Source organism: Notolepis coatsorum, assembly GCF_963971535.1.
Source record: "Notolepis coatsorum genome assembly, chromosome: 1".
In the NCBI taxonomy this organism is placed as follows: domain Eukaryota; kingdom Metazoa; phylum Chordata; class Actinopteri; order Aulopiformes; family Paralepididae; genus Notolepis; species Notolepis coatsorum.
This window is the reverse complement of record NC_140165.1, coordinates 318,392,911-318,414,891: the sequence shown is the minus strand read 5'-3', so window position 1 is coordinate 318,414,891 and position 21,981 is coordinate 318,392,911. Positions and strand designations below refer to the sequence as shown.

The 21,981-nt window shown below is 42.0% G+C and overlaps 1 protein-coding gene across 3 annotated transcripts in view; it reads right to left on the bottom strand.

Moving 5' to 3' along the window:
* Nucleotides 1–21,981, bottom strand: part of pde9ac (phosphodiesterase 9ac) — a gene marked incomplete at both ends in the record, with an annotated part of 47,107 nt that overhangs the window by 11,017 nt on the left and 14,109 nt on the right. For 2 of the 3 annotated variants that reach the window (XM_084318253.1, XM_084318254.1), the window contains 10 exons: nucleotides 885–1,041; nucleotides 5,636–5,718; nucleotides 6,828–6,932; nucleotides 9,006–9,092; nucleotides 11,240–11,314; nucleotides 11,978–12,059; nucleotides 13,827–13,914; nucleotides 14,935–15,005; nucleotides 17,471–17,525; nucleotides 21,712–21,755. In XM_084318253.1, the coding sequence (XP_084174379.1) occupies nucleotides 885–1,041; nucleotides 5,636–5,718; nucleotides 6,828–6,932; nucleotides 9,006–9,092; nucleotides 11,240–11,314; nucleotides 11,978–12,059; nucleotides 13,827–13,914; nucleotides 14,935–15,005; nucleotides 17,471–17,525; nucleotides 21,712–21,755 (847 nt within the window). Of the gene's footprint in view, nucleotides 1–884; nucleotides 1,042–5,635; nucleotides 5,719–6,827; nucleotides 6,933–9,005; nucleotides 9,093–11,239; nucleotides 11,315–11,977; nucleotides 12,060–13,826; nucleotides 13,915–14,934; nucleotides 15,006–17,470; nucleotides 17,570–21,711; nucleotides 21,756–21,981 lie in introns of all 3 variants that reach the window. The other variant, XM_084318252.1, reaches the window with a different exon arrangement.

The window sequence follows — 21,981 nt, the reverse complement described above, 5'->3', positions numbered from 1 at the left end:
CTAAGAGCAGCGGTAGGTTAGGTTAGGTTAGGTTTACTTTATTTGTTCAAGGGGGACAGTGTACATTAATAAAACATTTTACAAATGTAAATGCACCCAATTTTTACCAAAAAGCTAATTTCCATTGGCAGTCCCCCTGCCAGAAGGTACAGGCTAAAATCCTGTGTAAAAAAAGGGTTAGCAATAAAAACAGAATAAAATCAAGATAAATACATTAGAATAAAAACACAACAAAAGCACATAGACATAGTAGGGATACAGGTCACAATACAGTCATGGACACGAGGACAGAGCACATCATGACATATTAAGAGACCCAGACATAGACAGACGCACAATATCCACACACACACATACACACACAGACACCTCAGTGTTGACAGTTCTCATTTTCAATGAGCCATTCCCTAACCCTGCACTTGAATGAATGGTATGATGTGGACACTCTAATTGTTTGAGGAATTGAGTTCCATTAGTGGGATGCTCTGTATGAAGACGGCCTGGCCAAATACACTTTTTTTGAAAGGGATTGTACAGTCCGACTGTACATGCGACTGATTTATTGATTGATTGATTGATTGAACATTTGATTAACAGATTGCAGAATGGGTACAATACAGTACGGCTCAATACACACAATTGTTAAGGGGATGCAGACCAGAGAAAGACTTTCGTCTTGTTTACATCAGGGTCCCCCATTTTCAATTCATAATGACATATATGACATACATGACATACAGGTAGACAGTACTGCTACATCTAGACATTTATGACATACCAGATTACAAAAAGAGTCTAAAAAGAGAGTATATACATTTGAGGGGGAAGAAACTGTACATTGGAGGAGATGGGGTGGGGAACCGTAAATGCGTGACCCGTCCTACCTGTCTGATCTGCTTGAAGGCCTCTGGATCCACGTTGGCGAAGATGTTGCACTCCGGCAGAGAGAGGATCTGGAAGGCGACGGCGCAGTGGTGGTTCTCCAGGGGAGAGATGTCGTTGTAGCGCACGGCCAGCTCCGTGCGCGCGTTGATCTGGTACCTGGGGGCCGCGGGGACGAGGGAGGAAAACTTTATTTAACAGATTGCAGAACGGGTACAATAATACAGTACGGCTCAATACACACAATTGTTATTAAGGGGATGCAGACCTGAGAAAGACTTTGGTCTTGTTTACATCAGGGTCCCCCATTTTCAATTCATAGTGACATTGGGGCAGGGATGAGGGATGGATGAATGGGTGGATGGATGGATGGATGGATGATGGATGTATGAATGGATGGATGGATGAATGGATGGATGGATGGATGATGGATGGATGATGGATGGATGAGGGATGGATGAATGGATGGATGGTGGTTGGATGGATGGATGGATGTATAAATGGATGGATGGATGGATGATGGATGGATGAGGGATGGATGGATGAATGGATGGATTATGGATGGATGAATGAATGGATGAATGGATGAATGGATGGATGAGGGATGGATGGATGAATGGATGGATGAGGGATGGATGAATGGATGAATGAATGGATGGATGAGGGATGGATGGATGATGGATGGATGATGGATGGATGGATGAATGGATGGATGAGGGATGGATGAGGGATGGATGGATGAATGGATGGATGATGGATGGATGATGGATGATGGATGATGGATGGATGAATGAATGGATGAATGGATTAATGAATGGATGGATGAGGGATGGATGAATGAATGGATGAATGAATGGATGTATAATTTGATTAGTCAGTTAATTTCAGTTAGAGGCCCAGTGATCAGTGATCCAAACTTATTTTGTAGCATTTCTTGAATTGGTGAGTTCCCAGCTGCTAATCCTAACCATAACCATAACCATAACCATAACCATAACCATAACCATAACCATAACCATAACCATAACCATAATCATAACCTAACTTAGTTTAACCATAATGTTAATTGAATGACAAAAGTCACAGTGAAGCATCATTACGACGACCTATGAAGGAAAATGGCCTCTGTGGTTAATAGATACAGAAAAAACTTTATTGCCATTTCAACACATGGTTGATTGGGATTTGTCTTGGTGCCAGCACATACAGTACAGACATTATAAACACATACAATATAAAAACACAAGAATACATGCAATACAATCCCCACAATAAAAGTTTTACACAAACAATTAAAAAGAAAAAATGCTACAGTACCTAAAATAAATGGCTCAGTGTTCCAGTTTAAAGTGCATATTGTATTAAAGTGCCTGTCGGCTGGTGCTAGCCCTTGTGGTGCAAAGTGCCTGCTGTACATTTGTACTTGAGTTCAGGTGGCGGACAGCCTCGGGATATGTACTGTTTTTAAAGCGGGATGTCCTGCACCTGAGACTTTGGAGTCTTCTGCCAGAGGGAAGGGGGTTAAAGAGGTCGTAAGCAGGGTGAGAAGGGTCCCCGATCACCTTCTCCCCTTTCCGCCTGATTTGTGTGGCATAAATGGAGGCCACAGAGGGGAGCTCACAGCCGATGATTTTTGACGCTGTGCGTACAGTTCTTTCTAGATGTCCCCTATCATGGACGGTGGTGTTTCCGTACCACACAGTCATAGCGAGGGTAAGGACGCTCTCCACAGTGGCTCTGTAAAAGCTGAGCATCGCCTCCCTGGACACACCAAACTGTTTAAGCTGGCGCAGGGAGTGGAGTGGAGTTCGTAGGACAAGCTACGAACTTGCTGCACGACTTTTCTCAGCATAATGCTACGAATCGATCATGAGAATACGTTGAATGAGCAGCTTAGAATAAGAAATCATCAAGACATGTTTTCATTCTTTAGTTGATTGATTGAGCTCTGAATACAAGGACTAACATGAGACAACAGATATATATATATATATATATATATGAGGTTTTAACTGCATTTGCTGTACTTTGTGGCTGTAAAGAGTTTGTGTATGTTGGTACCATTAACTCATTCAGCGCCAGGGGTCACTGTCTACCTTCTGGCTAGTCAATGGGGGAGACTGCGAAACTTGCGAGTGCTTAAAATATATTTTATATTATAGCTATGGATCTAATAACACAGTCAGTGAGTTGCTTCTGGTCGACATGCAAAAAAAACAGATTGTTTTTTCATCTGTACATTTCCGTTTTATACCCTTTTGAATATGAGTATAGTTTGGGTGATTCTTAGTAATCCCAGGAAAAGACGCGATAATAGCCCTTTAGTGAAATCCACTTATCACGTTGTCATTTTTCGGCCCGATTATCGAATCTTCCTGAAATCAACGCTAGATTATCGTTATTATTGTTCCTCATGCAAGAATGAAATGGGCCCTGGAGCGCGGCGCGGTGCTTACCGTCTTCTCCAGAGTCAGACAAGAAGATAGATACCAATTTCCTCTCTGTGCGTTCAGTAGAAAGCTATCCGGCTGCAAGCTAGCCTAGCTTACCACAAATTAATGGAAGTGGATACGGACCACTAGCCTAGCTTAAAACTCTGTATCCACTTCCATTAATTTGTGGTAAGCTTGGCTAGCTTGCAGCCGGACAGCTTTCTACTGAACGCACAGAGAGGAAATTGGTATCTATCTTCTTGTCTGACTCTGGAGAAGATGGCAAGCACATTTCCCATCATGTTGCTGTGTTCCTTTAACCCTTTGCACATCATAACATAGATCTGTCCTAATATACTAACCTACACTGTAGCACTCAACACTTTGATGAACATTGTTACTCAGCTGATAGATTTGTGCCGTTTCCTGATGACTTGTCGTACAGAACTTGTAAGTCGCTTTGGATAAAAGCGTCATATAACTGACTAAATGTAATGTAAATGTAGTTCAGTCATTTAGACTGAAGTAATAAAGACCACGAATGAGGTCTTTATTACACTAGTTTAATCTGTGGTTCATTCAGACCATGAATGAGGTCTTCTAATAATGGATTCCTCTCTCCGCTAAGGCAGGGGATTTGTATCTCGAGCAGCAGTGTAAAAAAGGATAAATCACGAGCCCAAATAAGCGGAGCATCGCAGCACTGATCCCCAGATGTTACCAGGCAGTCTCACAGCGAGGGGGGTGGAACCAAATTGCAAGATCCGGTCATTTTAGTGTTAGCGATTTTTTACAGAGCTTTTAAATTGGCCCTTTGCGCTGGTCTGAGTCAGAGCAAGAGGCCTGCAGGCTTAAAGGGTTGTATTCTTTAAATGCCATCAGCAGTAGATGTTCCACAGATACACGCCTTAAACAGCAGGTTCCCACGAAATGAGAAGTAAGGAATGATGAATCTGCTCAGTTTGAGTTCCTCTTTACAGCGCTTCCAATTATTGGCTCATTTAACCCTTTCACTGCCGCACTATACCAACCGGTTAACCCTTTCACTGCGACAACACTGCCACACGACAAAGGGTTAGCCCTTTCACTTCCACACTACAGAAGGTTGACCCTTCACTATCACACTACAAACGGTAGTCTTTTGGCTTTTGTTTTTTTTTAAACAGTTTTTGAAAGACCTGCCTTTTTTCATGTGACATATTGTATATGTTTTTATTGTCTGCTTTTACCTTTTCATGATTTTATCTTATGTTGCAGGACTTGTACAGCACTTTGGTCAACTTTGTTGTTTTTAAATGTGCTTTATAAATAAAGTGGATTGGATTGGATTGGTAGTGAACGGGTTAATGGCTTTCCGAGTGACGGGAGGACGTTTAATCTAGTCTGAGAGTACAATTCTTCAAAGGAAACGCAATAAACCCTTTTTCCAAGGATATGTATTATTCTATTTACGTGACATCACTTCTAATTTGTGTATCTTATCGAGGTCGAATGAGAGCTTCAGTTAGCAGCAGAAACGTATAATTCCCCTGCGCAACGTCAGTCTTACCGCTCACCCCAAACGGCAGCACAAAGAAGGGCAAAATTACTGGTTAACTGGAAAGGAAAATACGGTTCATATTTGCCCGCGGCGGCAGGGAGAAAAAAGGAACAGGCTTTTGCAGTTTCTTCTCCGAAACGATGACGACACACAGGGAGGCCTGATGAGGACGTGACGAGGTGAACTCAGAAATAGTTGAATGAATGAATTAATGAGAAGTTTATTTCTTGGACATGTTATTCTTCTTATTTCTTCAAACAACTCACAGTGTCTTGATCCGTAAGACCAAACAATCATAACAACAAATTAAAAAAATCCTTAAAGGAAAAAAACATAAAAAAAAGAACAAAGAAAAAACAGGAATTATAAACAAAATAGCATTGTGTTTGGTTAGCAGACATGTCCCAAAAAAAGGAGTAGAGGGAAGCTTAGCTTATTGATCCCTATCCCCTTACATTTGTATTTGTTCTTCCATTAATATGACTAGAATTTACATAATTTAGTATATTACAATATAGTATATTATTTTTACTTATATTAAAAGTTTACAATAAAAAACATGATTCACTTGACTGCAGTGAATATAGTACATCACTACATACACAATATAAGTTAACTCAGCGTGGGGAAGAGAGGACACTTCAACATCTCCTAAAGGTTCCTCTCTTACACACTTGCTAGCGGGCCAGTGGTTGACTTGCAATGCTTCCTTGTCAGAGGAAAGGAAGTGAGGAAAAGGAAAGGAGTCGAGGAGACAAAGGAGACGACGGAGGAGTCTTACGTGTTGTTGTATCCAGGGTGGTCCAGGTCGTGGCACACAGCAGCTGTCATCAGGATACCCAGCGCTGTCAGGGTCAGCTTCTCCTGGGGGGGCACACACACACACACACACACACACACACACACATTAACACACACACACACACACACACACACACACACACACACACACACACACACACACACACACACACACACACACACACACACACACACACACACACATTAACATGCACACACACACACACACACACACACACACACATTAACATGCACACACACACACACACACACACATTAACACACACACACACACACACACACACACACACACACACACACACACACACACACACACACACACGCACGCACGCACACACACACACACACACACACACACGCACACACACACACACACACACACACACACATTAACATGCACACACACACACACACACACACACACACACACACACACACACACACACACACACACACACACACGAACATACACACACATACATTAACATACACATACACACACACACACATACATTAACATGCACACACACACACACACACACACACGCACACACACACACACATGCACATACACACACATACACACACACACACATGAACATACACACACACATACCTTAACATACACACATGAACACACACACACACACACACACACACACACACACACATACATTAACATACACACATGAACACACACACACACACACACACACACACACACATACATACATGAACATACACACATGAACATACACACATGAACACACACACACATGAACATAAACACATGAACATACACACACACATACACATAGACATACACACACACACACAAACATATACACATGCACAGACATGCACACACATGCATGCAGGCACAAACACACAGACACACAGATGTATGGACACTGGAAGAATGTGTGTTCCACATAAACACCTCTCACCTTGTAGAGGTGGACCATGCAGTACCTCACTCTCACCTGTAGGCTGCAGAGGTGGACCGTGCAGTACGTCACTCTCACCTGTAGGCTGCAGAGGTGGACCATGCAGTACCTCACTCTCACCTGTAGGCTGCAGAGGTGGACCATGCAGTACCTCACTCTCACCTGTAGGCTGCAGAGGTGGACCATGCAGTACCTCACTCTCACCTGTAGGCTGCAGAGGTGGATCATCCCATACATCATCTGGCTGACGCAGAAGCAGTGGCGGAAGTTGTGGAAAGGGTTGCTGCGGTAGTTGTCCTGGATGCCGAGCTGTGAGACAGAGCGGCGTCGTCAGCGTATCAAGAGACAAAACTACTAAAGTCGTGCATCTCTCTGGACGTGAAGGAATCCTGTGGATTATACATCGTGGTGCAACGCCTTTCTTTCAGACACGTCTCGTTCTCGCTCACTAGTTACTCTGCTGGCCAGCATGACTACTACCATACTGTCTTTACACCTGTATCACTGTACATATTAATACTATATTTATATCTGTACATATCCTACTCTTACTAGTTACTCTGCTGGCCAGCATGACTACTACCATACTGTCTTTACACCTGTATCACTGTACATATTAATACTATATCTATATCTGTACATATTATACTCTTACTAGTTACGCTGCTGGCCTGTATGACTACTACCATACTGTCTTTACACCTGTATCACTGTGTACATATTAATACTATATCTATATCTGTACATATCCTACTCTTACTAGTTACACTGCTGGCCAGCATGACTACTACCATACTGTCTTTACACCTGTATCACTGTGTACATATTAATACTACAACTCTGTACATACATCTGATTAGCACTACACTCAGTTGTACTCATTTGTATATTTTATACCCAGTTTAATCACCTGTACATTGTATATTGTATTTTTAACTGCCTTGCTGTGTTTTTTTCCTATGATCTGTAAGGTGACCTTGGGTGTCGTGAAAGGTGCCACCAAATAAATAAAATTTATTATTATTGCTGTTGCACTTTACTGCTACATTTGCACTCTGGTTGGAGGCCAAACATATTTCCCAAACTGTTGTTGCTGTATAATGACAATACATTTGAATCTAATATTTTTTTTTATCCTATTTTTCTCCCATCCCAATTTCGTATTATCCAATTCTTCCCTCCCCTGTCTTGAACATTGCTAGACTATGCCTCCCACTGGTCGGCTGTAGTGAGGATAGAAGCCTTGCATCACGTGTCCCCTCCGGTACACGAGGAGGCAGCCTGTCGCATCTTTTCACCGCAGCAGCTCGAACTCTCAGTGGCGAGGAGTAACGTGTGGGAGGCTCACGCTGCCCCCGATACTTCCTGTTTCTGCTCTACAGGCGTCACCCAACCGACCTGTAGGAGTCTCTGTCCACAACGTCCAATCCCCACCCACCGGCTTTCCCACCCTCTAACACTTGCCAATTGTGTTAGTATGAACGACCGGCCAAGCCGGTAGCAACGCCGAGAGCTGGGCTCGAACCCAGCGTCTCCTGCGTTAGTGGCGAGCGCCTTGCCCACTGCGCCACTCAGCCGCCCACCATTTAAATCTAATCTAATACAATCTAATCGAATACAATCTGATCTAATCTAATCTAATCTAATCGCATCGAATCAAATCTATTATAATCTAATCTAGTCTGATCGGATCTGATCTAATCTAATCTGATCTAATATTATCTAATCTAATTTAATCTGATCTAATATGATCTAATCTAATCTAATCTAATGTAATCTAATCTAATCTGATCTAATCTGATCTAATCTAATCTAATCTAAAATGATCTAATCTGATCTAGTCTAATCTAATCTGATCTAATCTGATCTAAACTAATCTAATCTGATCTGATCTAGTCTAATCTAATCTGATCTAATCTGATCTAATCTAGTCTAATCTAATCTGATCTAATCTGATCTAATCTAGTCTAATCTAATCTGATCTAAACTAATCTGATCTGATCTAGTCTAATCTAATCTGATCTAATCTGATCTAATCTAGTCTAATCTAATCTGATCTAAACTAATCTAATCTGATCTAATCTAGTCTAATCTAATCTGATCTAATCTGATTAAATCTGATCTAATCTAGTCAAATCTAATCTGATCTAATCTGATCTAATCTAGTCTAATCTGATCTAATCTAATCTAATCTAAAATGATCTAATCTAATCTAATGTAATCTAATGTAATCTGATCTAATCTGATCTAATCTGATTAAATCTGATCTAATCTGATTAAATCTGATCTAATCTAATCTGATCTGATCTAGTCTAATCTAATCTGATCTAATCTGATCTAATCCTCCTGCACATTGTTACACATCATCACAAGAGCATTTACCAGCCATCGCTTGAGCGTGATGGGGTTCATGTTGAATTCCTTCACCAGGCCGAGGTCATGATACATGTACTCCAGACAGCTCAGCATCTGTTCCCACGGGGGAGGAGGAGGAGAGGGGGAGGGGGAGGGGGAGGAGGAAGAGAGGGGGAGGAGGAGGAGAGGGAGGAGGAGGAGGAGAGGGGGAGGAGGAGGAGAGGGGGAGAGGAGGAGAAGAGGAGAAGAGGAGGAGGAGGAGAGGGGGAGGAGGAGAGGGTTAGAGGACAGGGGGAGGAGGAGGAGGAGGGGGAAGGGGAGGAGGAGAGGGGGGGGAGGGGGAGGAGGAGGAGGGGGAAAGGGGGAGGAGGAGGGGAAGGAGAGGAGGAGGAGGAGAGGGTTAGAGAGAGGGGAGGAGGAGGGGAGGAGGAGGAGGAGGGGAGGAGGAGGAGGGGAGGAGGAGAGGGTTTATGCTAAATGCTAAAATGCTAAATGCTAAATGATCTGATGAAGTATACAGTTTTCACATAAGGTGCGGTATGCATAATGTAGTATATTGTCCTTTTAGGTTCCTAGTAGTTGGATGTCTGGCAGCGGTCCCTGCCCACTGTTGTGAAGCCTGATGGCCGCTGGTATGAAGGACTGGCCGAGGCGGTTAGTTGAGTGTCGGGGGGGTATGAGTCTGTGGCTGAACGTGCTTCTCATCTTGACTAGCTCGTCGTAGAGTACATGGCAAGATATTGTAAACAAGTCACAGTGGAACAGTAATTTCATGGTTTCCCAGTGTTCAGGATGCTAAATGACAATAACACTATGTACCAAACCATCAAATACACTCACAGCACACACATCCACACTCACACACTCACTTTAAACAAACAACTCACTGCAGCACCCACTTTACCCACTTTACCCACTTTAGACACTTAACACACTTTATATTTATTGGTAAAGAATTTGCACTACAACTCATACCTCATTACACCTTACTGTAAATTGTACCTAAATTGTACCTCATCCCATTTCTGTATTGTACTGTATAGTATTGTAACTCAGTTACTTTTCTACTCTGCATCGTATATATGTATATTGAACACTTTTGTCTACGTACTTGACTTCTATTTTATACTTATTATACTTATTTTATACTTATCTATTTTTATCTAGCACAATCTCTGGAGCAAAGCAGAAAGAAGCATTTTATATAAAAGTATTCTGTACTTTTGTATGACAACTAATAAAGAAACTTGAACTTGAAACTTGAAACTCCACCACTGCACAGAAATTAGGCCTTATATTAATTTTTTTTTACCAATGGTTAAATGGTAAATGGCTGCAATCTGCAATCTGTTTAATAACGTTTTCAATCAATCAATCAATCAATCAATCAATCAATCAATCAATCAATCAATCAGCTTTTCTCCAAAGCACTTTACAATTTTGTTAACTCACACATTCACACACCGATAGGGACACATCGACATGATGCCCGGGAGGAGCGGGAATCGAACTGGGAACCTCTGGGAATTACCAGACGACTGCTCTATACCTCCAGTGGAGTAACCCCCAGGCGGTTACAGGCAGCCATCTTGGAAGAAAGATAACTAGACAAAAAGTGTGCAAAGGCCTCTATCGGAATGTGAGAAGAGTGACGTGAACAAACCCAGGGGTGTAAGAAGTACCCAGAAATTATACTTAAGTGAAAGTATGGGTACCGTCTAAAAATCGTACTCAAGTAAAAGTCAGAGTATCTGGTTAAAAACACACTTGGAGTAAAAGTAAAAAAGTTTCTACTTTTAAATGTACTTAAGTACTAAAAAGTAAAAGTAAAAACTTTTTTTCTGACCGTCTATTCTTCTGATAGAAAGGTGTTTAATCAAAGATCCCTGCTTTCTAGTCTTGCACAAGGACCAATCAGCATGGGGTATGGGCGGGTTCATTTTCCATTGATGTGGATTTGATTGGCTGTTTTTTAAATAAAGCGCGGCCGCAGGATTAATAACGTTAACGTTAGTTCGGCCAGAGAAACAAATATACTAATTAAAATCGTTGGACCTGTGAGATTTGTACTTTGTAGGTCTGCATTTTAAATGTAAGGAGTAAAAAGTATGTTTTTTTCTTCTCTGAAATGTAATTGAGTCAAAGTACAAGTATACAAACCTAATAATACTCAAGCAAAGTACAAATCCCCAAAACAGTACTTAAGTATTGTAACAAAGTACAATTACTCAAGTACTTTACACCCCTGCGAGAATACAAACCTCATTATGCTCCCAGTGCCAGACGTCGAACGTGGGTTTCTTCAGTGCCTCGATGGTCTCCTGGGACAAGGTGTACTGCGGACACAACACACGGGTCAGAATCTCACAACACACGGGTCAGAATCTCACCACACACGGGTCAGAATCTCACAACACACGGTCAGAATCTCACAACACACGGTCAGAATCTCACCACACACGGTCAGAATCTCACCGACCACACACGGTCAGAATCTCACCACACATAGGCTTTTTTCTAAAGAGTCGCAGAATAGAGTTGTGATTAGGGATGTCCGATATTATCGGCCTACCAATATTATCGGCCTACCGATATTATCGGCCTACCGATATTGGCATTAAAATGTAATATCGGAAATTATCGGTATCGGTTTAAAAAGAAAATGTCTTTATTTATTTTGTTTATTTTTTTAATTATTTATTTTACATTTATTTAACCTTTATTTACCCAGGGAAGCAAGTAAGAACAAATTCTTATTTTATGTATTGTCAAAAGTATGCATAATGTTGTGTTAATTCCATGACAAGAGATATGTAATGTTAATTACCTGAAATTATTCAGGTATATCCGCATATATCGGTATCGGTTGATATCGGTATCGGAAATTAAGAGTTGGACAATATCGGTATATCGGATATCGGGTAAAAAAGCCAATATCGAACATCCCTAAGTTGTGATCAATAACAGCGTGGAGTTATCCATGATCCCAGTTGACAAACCTTTGGGTAATTGGGGACGTCCCTTCGAGGGGTTAACTTCTTCCCGTCGTCTGAGAAGTTGTATTTGCAGGGACAGTTTCCCCTGAAAGGGGCAGGAGGGTACATGGTAAATGGTGCATTTATATAACAGCTTCTATCCAAAGAGCTTTACCATTTAGTTCCTCACATTTGACCCGCTCACTCACGCATTCACACACCGACGGCGGAGGCAACCATGCGAGGTGCCGACCTGCTCATCCTGGGAGCGGTTAGGGGTTCAGTGTCTTCTTGCTCAAGGACACTTCCGGACACACTGCCGGGGAGAAGCGGGAATCGAACTTACACCTTCCTACTGACTTGTCGTACAAAAACGTCTAAGTCGTACAAAACTTTAGACACTTTAACACACTTTATATTTATTGGTAAAGAGATTTGCACTACAACTCATACCTCATTACACCTTACTCTAAGTTGTACCTCGTCCCATTTCTGCTTTGTACTGTATATCGTATCGTAACTCAGTTACTTTTTCTACTCTGCATTGTATATTGTATATTATGTATATTGAACACTTTTGTTTACGTACTTTTGACTTCTATTTTATACTTATCTATTTTTTATCTAGCACACCCTCAGGAGCAAACCAGAAAGAAGCATTTCATATAAAAGTATTCTGTATTTTTGAATGACAACTAATAAAGAAACTTGAAACTTGAACTTGAAGTCGCTTTTGGATAAAAGTGTCAGCTGCTAAATGACTCAATGTGAATGTAAATGAACCGGGAACCTCCGGATTACCACGAGACACTATCGCCCCCCCAGGGGGGAGGGGGGGGGGAGTCAAAGACGGGATGTTTGATCACACTGGTCTCTCCAATCCATTTAGCCTTCACATCCTATCACACTGTGGTCTGATGCCTGCTCAGTGTCATATCAGACAATGAGAGCTTTGTGTCCCGTTCAAAAGAACCCCAAACAGCTACTTCCACCAGGCAAACACACTACCGACGGATAGACTCCTAAGTGACTTACACACCACACACACACACAAGCACACTTACCACACGCACACACTGCTGCTAACATATACCTTGTATTGTATAGTTTGTATACTGTAGATAGAATATTTCGTTGTGTATTATGTTTAGTTCATAGTTTAGTTTTAGTTTATAGTTGAGTCATAACTTATTTAGTTTATAGTTATATTTTTTATTTAATTACATTTTTTATTTATCCTTTATTTATCCAGGAATGTCCCATTGAGATACAAGATCTCTTCTTCCAGGGAGTCCTGACCAACACGGCACACAACAAGTTTCAAATGTATAGTTATAGTTTGTAGTTATAGTCTGCAGATAGAATATATGTTGTGTATATAATATACTTTGTGATTTATTATGTAAATCTCCATTTTGCTAGCTCATGGAATGAACTCCAACAGTCCTTAAAGCTTGAGATTCTCCCCTCTGTTGCAGAGTTGAACACCTTGACCTCCAACCTTTGTCAATCAAGTTGTACATGTTTTAATCGATTGTTATCCGTACTTGTCTTATTGTTATAATTCTATATGCTGTGTGATACTATTATGCCTTTTTTTTGTTTAGCTTAACTCTGTAAATGAGGGAAACCTCAGTTGCCTTTTGAGTTTAAATAAAGGTTTGAAATGAAAATGAAATGAATTTTTTTTATAAATCTACTACGGTTGAGGAGCCGGGGGAAATAAGCATCTCACGTTTTTCTGAAGGTATGTACATTTAAAAATGCTGCGACAATAAAATAATCTAAATCTGAGTCTGAATCTGAGTCTGAGTCTGAATCTGAATCTGAGTCTGAATCTGAATCTGAGTGGCACTGCGTGTTGTTGACTCACCTCATTCCGCCTCTAGACGTCATCTCGTCTCGTAGCTTCTTCAGGTCATTCTTACACTTCTCGATCTCCACCACCTTCAGTCCTTCCACTGCAAGAGAGAAAACAACATACTGTCTATAAAGCACCAGAAAACAGCACAACCACTGAACCCACTGTCAATAAAGCACCAGAAAACAGCACAGCCACTGAACCCACTGTCAATAAAGCACCAGAAAACAGCACAGCCACTGAACCCACTGTCAATAAAGCACCAGAAAACAGCACAACCACTGAACCCGCTGTCAATAAAGCACCAGAAAACAGCACAACCACTGAACCCGCTGTCAATAAAGCACCAGAAAACATCACAACCACTGAACCCACTGTCAATAAAGCACCAGAAAACAGCACAACCACTGAACCCACTGTCAATAAAGCACCAGAAAACAGCACAACCACTGAACCCACTGTCAATAAAGCACCAGAAAACAGCACAGCCACTGAACCCACTGTCAATAAAGCACCAGAAAACAGCACAACCACTGAACCCACTGTCAATAAAGCACCAGAAAACAGCACAGCCACTGAACCCGCTGTCAATAAAGCACCAGAAAACAGCACAGCCACTGAACCCACTGTCAATAAAGCACCAGAAAACAGCACAGCCACTGAACCCACTGTCAATAAAGCACCAGAAAACAGCACAACCACTGAACCCACTGTCAATAAAGCACCAGAAAACAACCTGCACATTAATTTGACATATCTGTAGATACTATATTTATATTCTGTACATATACTCTTACTAGTTACGCTTCTGGCCTGTATGACGTTACTACCATACTGTCTTTACACCTGTATCACTGTACATATTATACTACAACTCTGTACATACATCTGATTAGCACTACACTCAGTATTACTAATCTGTATATGTTATACCCAGTTTAATCACCTGCACATTGTATATTACTATTACACTTTACTGCTACATTTGCACTCTGGTTGGACGACAAACTCATTTTCATTGCACTATGCTTGTGCTGCATGATGACAATACATTTGAATCTAATCTACAGATTTTCCTTTGTTGACTCGGGTCTTGTTGATTGTAAAACACGTCACCTACGCTCCACTCTCTTCTCCAACATGGCCAGTCTGTTGGTGACCTCGGTCTTCAGGTCGCTGATGCGAAAGGCTCTGAAAGAGGAAGTGTGTTGTTCTCACTGTCATGTATATATAACAGCTTTTATCCAAAGCGTTTTACATTGAGAGAGAGAGAGAGAGAGAGAGAGAGAGAGAGAGAGAGAGAGAGAGAGAGAGAGAGAGAGAGAGAGAGAGAGAGAGAGAGAGAGAGAGAGAGAGAGAGAGAACAATTTTGTTCCTCACATTTTACCCGTTCACTCACACACTCACACACCGACGGCGGAGGTGACCGTGCAAGGTGCCGACCTGCTCGTCCTGGGAGCAGTTTAGGGGTTAAGTGTCTTGCTCAAGGACACTTTGACACGCTGCCCGGAAGTAGCGGGAATCGAACCCGGGAACCTTCCAATTACCAGACGACTGCTCTGGAGGGTACAAGGTCTAGTTGAAATTTTGTTGGAATTGATTTGGAAAGATTGATATAAAAAATTGATATAAAAAAAATTGATATAAAAAAAAATATATATCTGCATTTTATTGCTTTATTTCGGATAGACCCGGTAGAGAGGAAAGTTGGGAGAAGATATGGGGGAAGACATGCAGCATACAGATCTTAGGACTCTGAGCTCTGCTCTGCTACTGCTACTGCAGTAATCATGCACCATTAACCTGGCAGTGCTGTTAACGAGGCGTTAACGATACTGCGCCCTTGCAGTAGAGGTGCGATTTCTAAGAGCTGGATCTGTAGGTCTCCGGGAGTCGAACCCGGGACGGCTGCGTCACACTGTAGCACAATTACGTGGTGCGCCCCGATTGTCTACATTTGAAAGAAGCCCCTCCCTTCGTCCTCGACAGTCAGTCCAGTGGAGACACCTGGTGGAGACACCTGGTCCTCCAGAGTCCTGCTGGTGGAAACTAACCGATGCCAGTCTGGTCTTCAAAATCCTCCATGGTCTAGCGGCACCCCACCTCCATGGTCTAGCCCCACCTCCATGGTCTAGCCCCACCTCCATGGTCTAGCCCCACCCCCACTTTCAGATTCTTTCACCCCCAGCAGCAGGTTCACCAGAACTGTTGTACCGGGTGACTTGGCTGTTCCATTAAAGGAAAAGTACATTTAGCCAGTCAGCCGTGAGAGTTGCCAATACCTGGAACTCCATTCCAAGTTACACCCAAAAACACGCAGATCATTCAAACACATTTTCAAAACATGGTTAAGAAATAACTACACATGTGAACACAACAGCCCTGCAGAACTCTAACCCCATATGCTTGCCTGTACCTAATATGTAGTATTATTGTTTGTTTGTACATTGTCTGTACATGTCTGATGTAAATATTTTTAATAGTTCTTAATGACCTGTATGCCATATATGTTATGCTTTATTTTTTAGCGGCTTTTTAGCACCAGGCCCAGGGCCAACAGTTGAAAATGAGCTTTGGCTTAACACTGTCTCACACATTTACCGTATGTTCATTAATGTGTGCTGCTGTCCCTGTTCAAATACAGTCTAAACTGAAACGGAACCTGGAGACACCCTGGTCCTCCAGAGTCCCGCTCCATGCCTCTTCTTTGAATCTTTGAATTCCACTCATTGCTAACAAGACGCTAACATTTTTCTACTTCCATTATCTCTAAGGAATGTAGCGGTGGCGCTTCGTCCAGATGGAATGACCGGGCGTCCAGTTTGTGGCAAAAAAAGAAAACTATACGGAGAGAAAGTGGGGGGAAGAATTTCACACGTTTTAATTTTTTTTTAAACAAAGCAATTTGTGGTCAGATTGGAAGCGTCTGTTGACGGCTGTACAACGTCTAGTCGTAAACCCGGGACCTCCAAATGAGTTGAACCCTTTCACTACCACACTACCAAACGGTTAACCCTTGCACTGCGACAATACAGACGGTTAACCCTTTTACTGCTGCCACACGTCAAAGGGTTAACCCTTTCACTACCACACTTACAGAAGGTTAACCGTTTACTATCTATTACTATATTTACATCTCTGGATAACAGTACTGTGTATATTTGCATATCGTATATATGTCACAAATGTAACAGTACTATATACCTGTATGTCATGTATGTCCCTATGCCATAAATGTCATGTCATGTATGTCGTGTATGTCATCTATGTCACTGTGAATTGAAAATGGGGGACCCTGATGTAAACAAGACGAAAGTCTTTCTCTGGTCGGCATCCCCTTAACAATTGTGTGTATTGAGCCGTACTGTATTGTACCCATTCTGCAATCTGTTAAATAAAGTTTTCATTCATTCATTCATTCATTCATTCATTCATTCATTCATTCATTCATTCATTCATTCATTCATTCATTCATTCATTCATTCACTCACATTACAGACGGTTAACCTTCTGTAGTGTGATAGTGAAAGGTTTAAACGGCAGTGGTGTCAGAGAGGTATGTGCGAGGCGGGGGGGCGTGGGGGGGGGGGGGGGGGGGGGGGGGGGGGGGCTGTAATGGCACGCTTCAGCTGTAACAGAACGTAAACACCCTCTACCTGCTGAACTGCTCGGCCACCTGGGACAACACGTTCTGGAACATGTCCTCCTTCTCTGTGGAGGGAAACAAACACAGAGACACACGAGGTAAATCACCACTGGGGTTCGGCGCCTCATGGTTAACCGCTCGGTATTCATACGCAAGGTTATGATTTAGTTCTCTGTCTGTCTCTCTCTGTGTCTGTCTGTCTGTCTGTCTGTCTGTCTGTCTGTCTGTCTGTCTGTCTGTCTGTCTGTCTGTCTGTCTGTCTGTCTGTCTGTCTGTCTGTCTGTCTGTCTGTCTGTCTGTCTCTCTCTCTCTCTCTCTCTCTCTCTCTCTCTCTCTCTCTCTCTCTCTCTCTCTCTCTCTCTCACTCTCTCTCTCTCTCTCCCAATAAGACATTACTTACAATAAAAGCCAAGGCAACTATAATTCAGTCATTCAGTAATTCAGTGATTCAGTAATTCAGTGATTCAAGTTTTCAAGTTCAAGTTTGTTTATTATTTGTCACAATAAAATACAGAATACTTTACGATGAAACGCTTGTTTCTATATGAGCCCCTGAGAGTGTGCTTCATACAGTAAAAAAGTTAGTAAAAAAAGTCATTAAGAAGTAGGTAAAAAGTAAGTAAAGGAATGTTCAATATACAATATACAATACAGAGTAAAATGGGTAACAGTGAGGTACAATACAGAACAAAACTTAGGGTAAGGTGCAAATGAGGTATGAATGTAGTGCCACACACGAGAATACTCGAGTTTATTAATAGGTGGTTGAAAGCCACTCACGAGATTTCTCGGAATTATTATTATTTTATTTTTTTAGCGATCTGAAATCATATTGCATCACCCGAGCCTACCCGAGTATAGCCGAGCGGCGCCGGCGATCATTGTGGAAAAAAGCGCCCCCTGTCGTCTCCCAGATGACATAAGGGATTTTGGAATGGACTCAATGAAAATGAATGGGGAAAAAAATCCGGGTACTCCACATTTTCCAGTCCACTGATGCAGCCGGGCTTACCACAGTTAATTCTGGAACCTCAGAGCCCCGCTGATCATGGAGTTCTACTGTATCGCGTTGGATCTATACACTTATCGATTTTTTCGAATGGTGATCAGGAATTGGAATATACCAGTTGGATACCATCTGATGTCAGGTAAGGACTCTATGTTATCAGTGTTAGGATAATCAGAGTAAGTTTGATGAAGTTATAAGCTGTTTTGTGAAATGTCCTCTTTCGGTTTCACTGTAAAAGTCCAAGAGGAAATCAACGCGGCGATTATCCGTGCACGGCCCGAATGTGCTTGCATGCACGTATAATATTGATCATCTAGTGTTTATTTGAAAACGATTCATAAAAAGGCCAACGAATATCAACGTTGTGGAATATTCCAGTAAAAGACGATTTTCATAGAATGCCCCAGAATGGGCTGTTTTTTATTTCAAAACGGGGGCTTTTCTAAATGCTCTGAAACGGAAACGACGCGATAAAAAACCAATTTGCCTTGACAGCACTGACTGGAAAATAGTCTTTGATAATGCGATGGGCAGATTAGACACATAGCCATAATTTAAAACATAGATTAGGCGATATTAACGTTAACATTGGCGCCGATGGTGGCATTCAGCGGGTAAAAAGGAAAACCCGGCGTGGCGCTCAAAGTGTTAATAATAGATCAATATAATTTAGTGTCTAAAGTGAGTAAAGTGGGTGGTAAGGTGAGTGTTTGTTTAAAGGGATGTTTGTGCCGTGAGTGTAGATGATGGGTTGTTACATAGTGTCATTGTCATTGAGCATCCTGATGGCCTGGGGATAGAATCTCCTTCTGAGTCTCTCTGTACCGGCCATGAGACTCCGGTAGCGCTTGCCTGACCACAGCAGTTCAAAGAGGCAGTTGTTTGGGTGACTAGATTCTTTGGTTATTCTCTTAGCCTTGGCCCTGCAACGCTTGTTATAAATGTCCTGGAGAGTGGGAAGCCCACCTCCAATTGTGTGTTCGGCTGAACAGGCCACTCTCTTTAGTCTGCTGCGGTCTTGTGCGGTGCTATTCCCAAACCAGGAGGTGATGTTACCAGTCAGGATGCTCTCTATTGTGCATGAGTAGAAATTCTTAAGGATCTTCTGACTCACTTTGAACTTCCTTAGGCGCCTAAGGAAGTAGAGGCGTTGCCGTGCCTTCTTCACTACACTGTCAATGTGTGTGGTCCATGTCAAGTCCTGGGATATGTGTACTCCGAGGTACTTAAAACTGTTCACTCTCTCGACCGGTGCCCCGTCGATGCTGAGGGGGCTGTAGGCCCTGGTTCAGTGATTCAGTGATTCAGTGATTCAGTGATTCGGTGATTCAGTGATTCAGTGATTCAGTGATTCAGTGATTCAGTGTGTTGATACGTCTACTGTATCTCGTGCCTTCCAGAAGGCAACATTTCAAACTGAGGGAACAAGGGGTTTTAATTTAATTTCTATATGAATATATGTACAGTATTTTATATCTTTTTTTATTTATCCACAAAAAATGTTTACCATGTATTGTATCGTTTGTATAGATAGTTGTATATTGTTGTATACAAATCTACTACGGTTGAAGAGCCGGGAAAAACAAGCATCTCACATTTTTCAGAAAAAAAACTGTGACAATAAAATGATCTGAATCTGAATCTGAACCAACGACCCATGAAACCTATTCAGAACCCATCCCGTAATTTTTCAAAACCACATGGAAATCGTGTACTTCTTCAGAATTCTTGGAGACGTACGGTTTTCATCCAACAACAAATGTTCAAATGCACGACTGTCTGAGTGAGTCCTTGAGTGCGTTACTGTGCGATCCGCCTAACTTTGTTTGAATGACCAAACCTGCCCCGTCAATCCACATATCTCAAACCCTGCCCTCTTTTCTTGATCCTCCAATCACAACTGTTTCCTTTCCGGGAAGCAACAATGTTGTGATTGGAGGATCTGTAAAAAGAGGGCGGGGTTTGAGATAGGCCAGTCGAGCAAAGGCCTCTGAATATATCTGCCTGCTGTTCACATTAATGCACACGTCCCTCGACTGTAATGCATATTATGGACGTCAATAAATCACTCAAGCGGGAGCGGTTTAGCGAAGCGTGAACGAAGCTCAACAGGCTACTGAACCACACGCACACAAAGCACCTTAAATGACTTGTACTGGTGCTACCTCATGTACGAAATGTATTTTTTTTATTTACAAAAAAACTTTCAAAAGTAAAGTAATATTGTATAGAGTAATTACCCTCTTAACAAGCGGGCAGAAAAGTGGCAATTTTTGAACTTGAACTTGAGGACTGCATACTTTTTTTGTAAACCAAAACAACATTTTATACTTTATACTTATAGCACATCATGCATGAGCCTGGTCTCTTTTGAAAGATGACATTCTGAAGTTTCTGATTCCAGAAAGAAGATTCACTTTTAGTGCTAACATAATAGAGTAACATAGGTCTGAACTTGAGTTGTAGTAGTTAGTAGTCCAGAGGTAGTATTTGCCCAGAAGGTGGTATGGCTTACAAATCCATACGGACCCATAGCCTGAAGCCTTATGTAGTACATGTCCAAATTTCATAAAGATCCATTCAGAAATGAGTGATTAGGAGTGATTTTGATAAACTGTGTACAAAAGAAAAACTGAGTCTTCTCATAGACTTCAATTCATTCGGCTGTTTTTCTCTTCCTGTTTTCGCTCGTTAGTTTTTCACCAGATCCCTGATTCATACATCCCCAGGTCGGGTATCATTGGAAAGCCACACTCATTGGAAAGCCACCTCCACAATCATTTTCGAGATCGGATCTAGATTGACGGAACTACTGCGCCAAGAGTCGGGAGTGGTATTTTGCACAATACCGTGTACTTTGCACAAGCCTCAAATACCGGCATGTAACTTGAGAACCGTTGAACGCTATCGACAGGCAACAAATAAGCCTTCAATTCGATATATATATAGCATTACAAAATATGCACACCCGAGCCACTAGGGGTCGCCAAAATGCCGGTGGGCAAATCATCCTAAAAACGTCCCATATATATATGGGCCGGCGCATGCTAAGAGGAGTTATATCGTATAGTATAGGATTATTTAAAGTCTATTTGTTGTGTTGCACTGTATTGCAACACTACTACAGTTGAGGACCCAAGGAAAACAAGCATCTCACGTTTTCGAAAATGTATGTACATTTTAAAAGCTGTGACAATAAAAAAGGAATCTGAATCTGAATCTGAATCTTGTTGATACTCTACCTCCCAGCTGGCCGCCAGACAGGGGGACGACTTTGTACAGGAAGCTGGGGGGGAATCAGAGAGGAGCGGACATCATTAGTCAGCCGTGACGCGGCGCCGCGGCCCAGAGACGCTCCTCGCTCACAGCGGCGTCCCTCCTCTCCCGGCCGGGACGTGTAAATATTAGCCGTTACAGAGAAAATAAAGCATGTTTGCAGAGAGAATATCTTACACCGAACAGGGTGAGATCATGGAAAAACTAGGATATAGTAATTGAGAAAGTGTTACTTG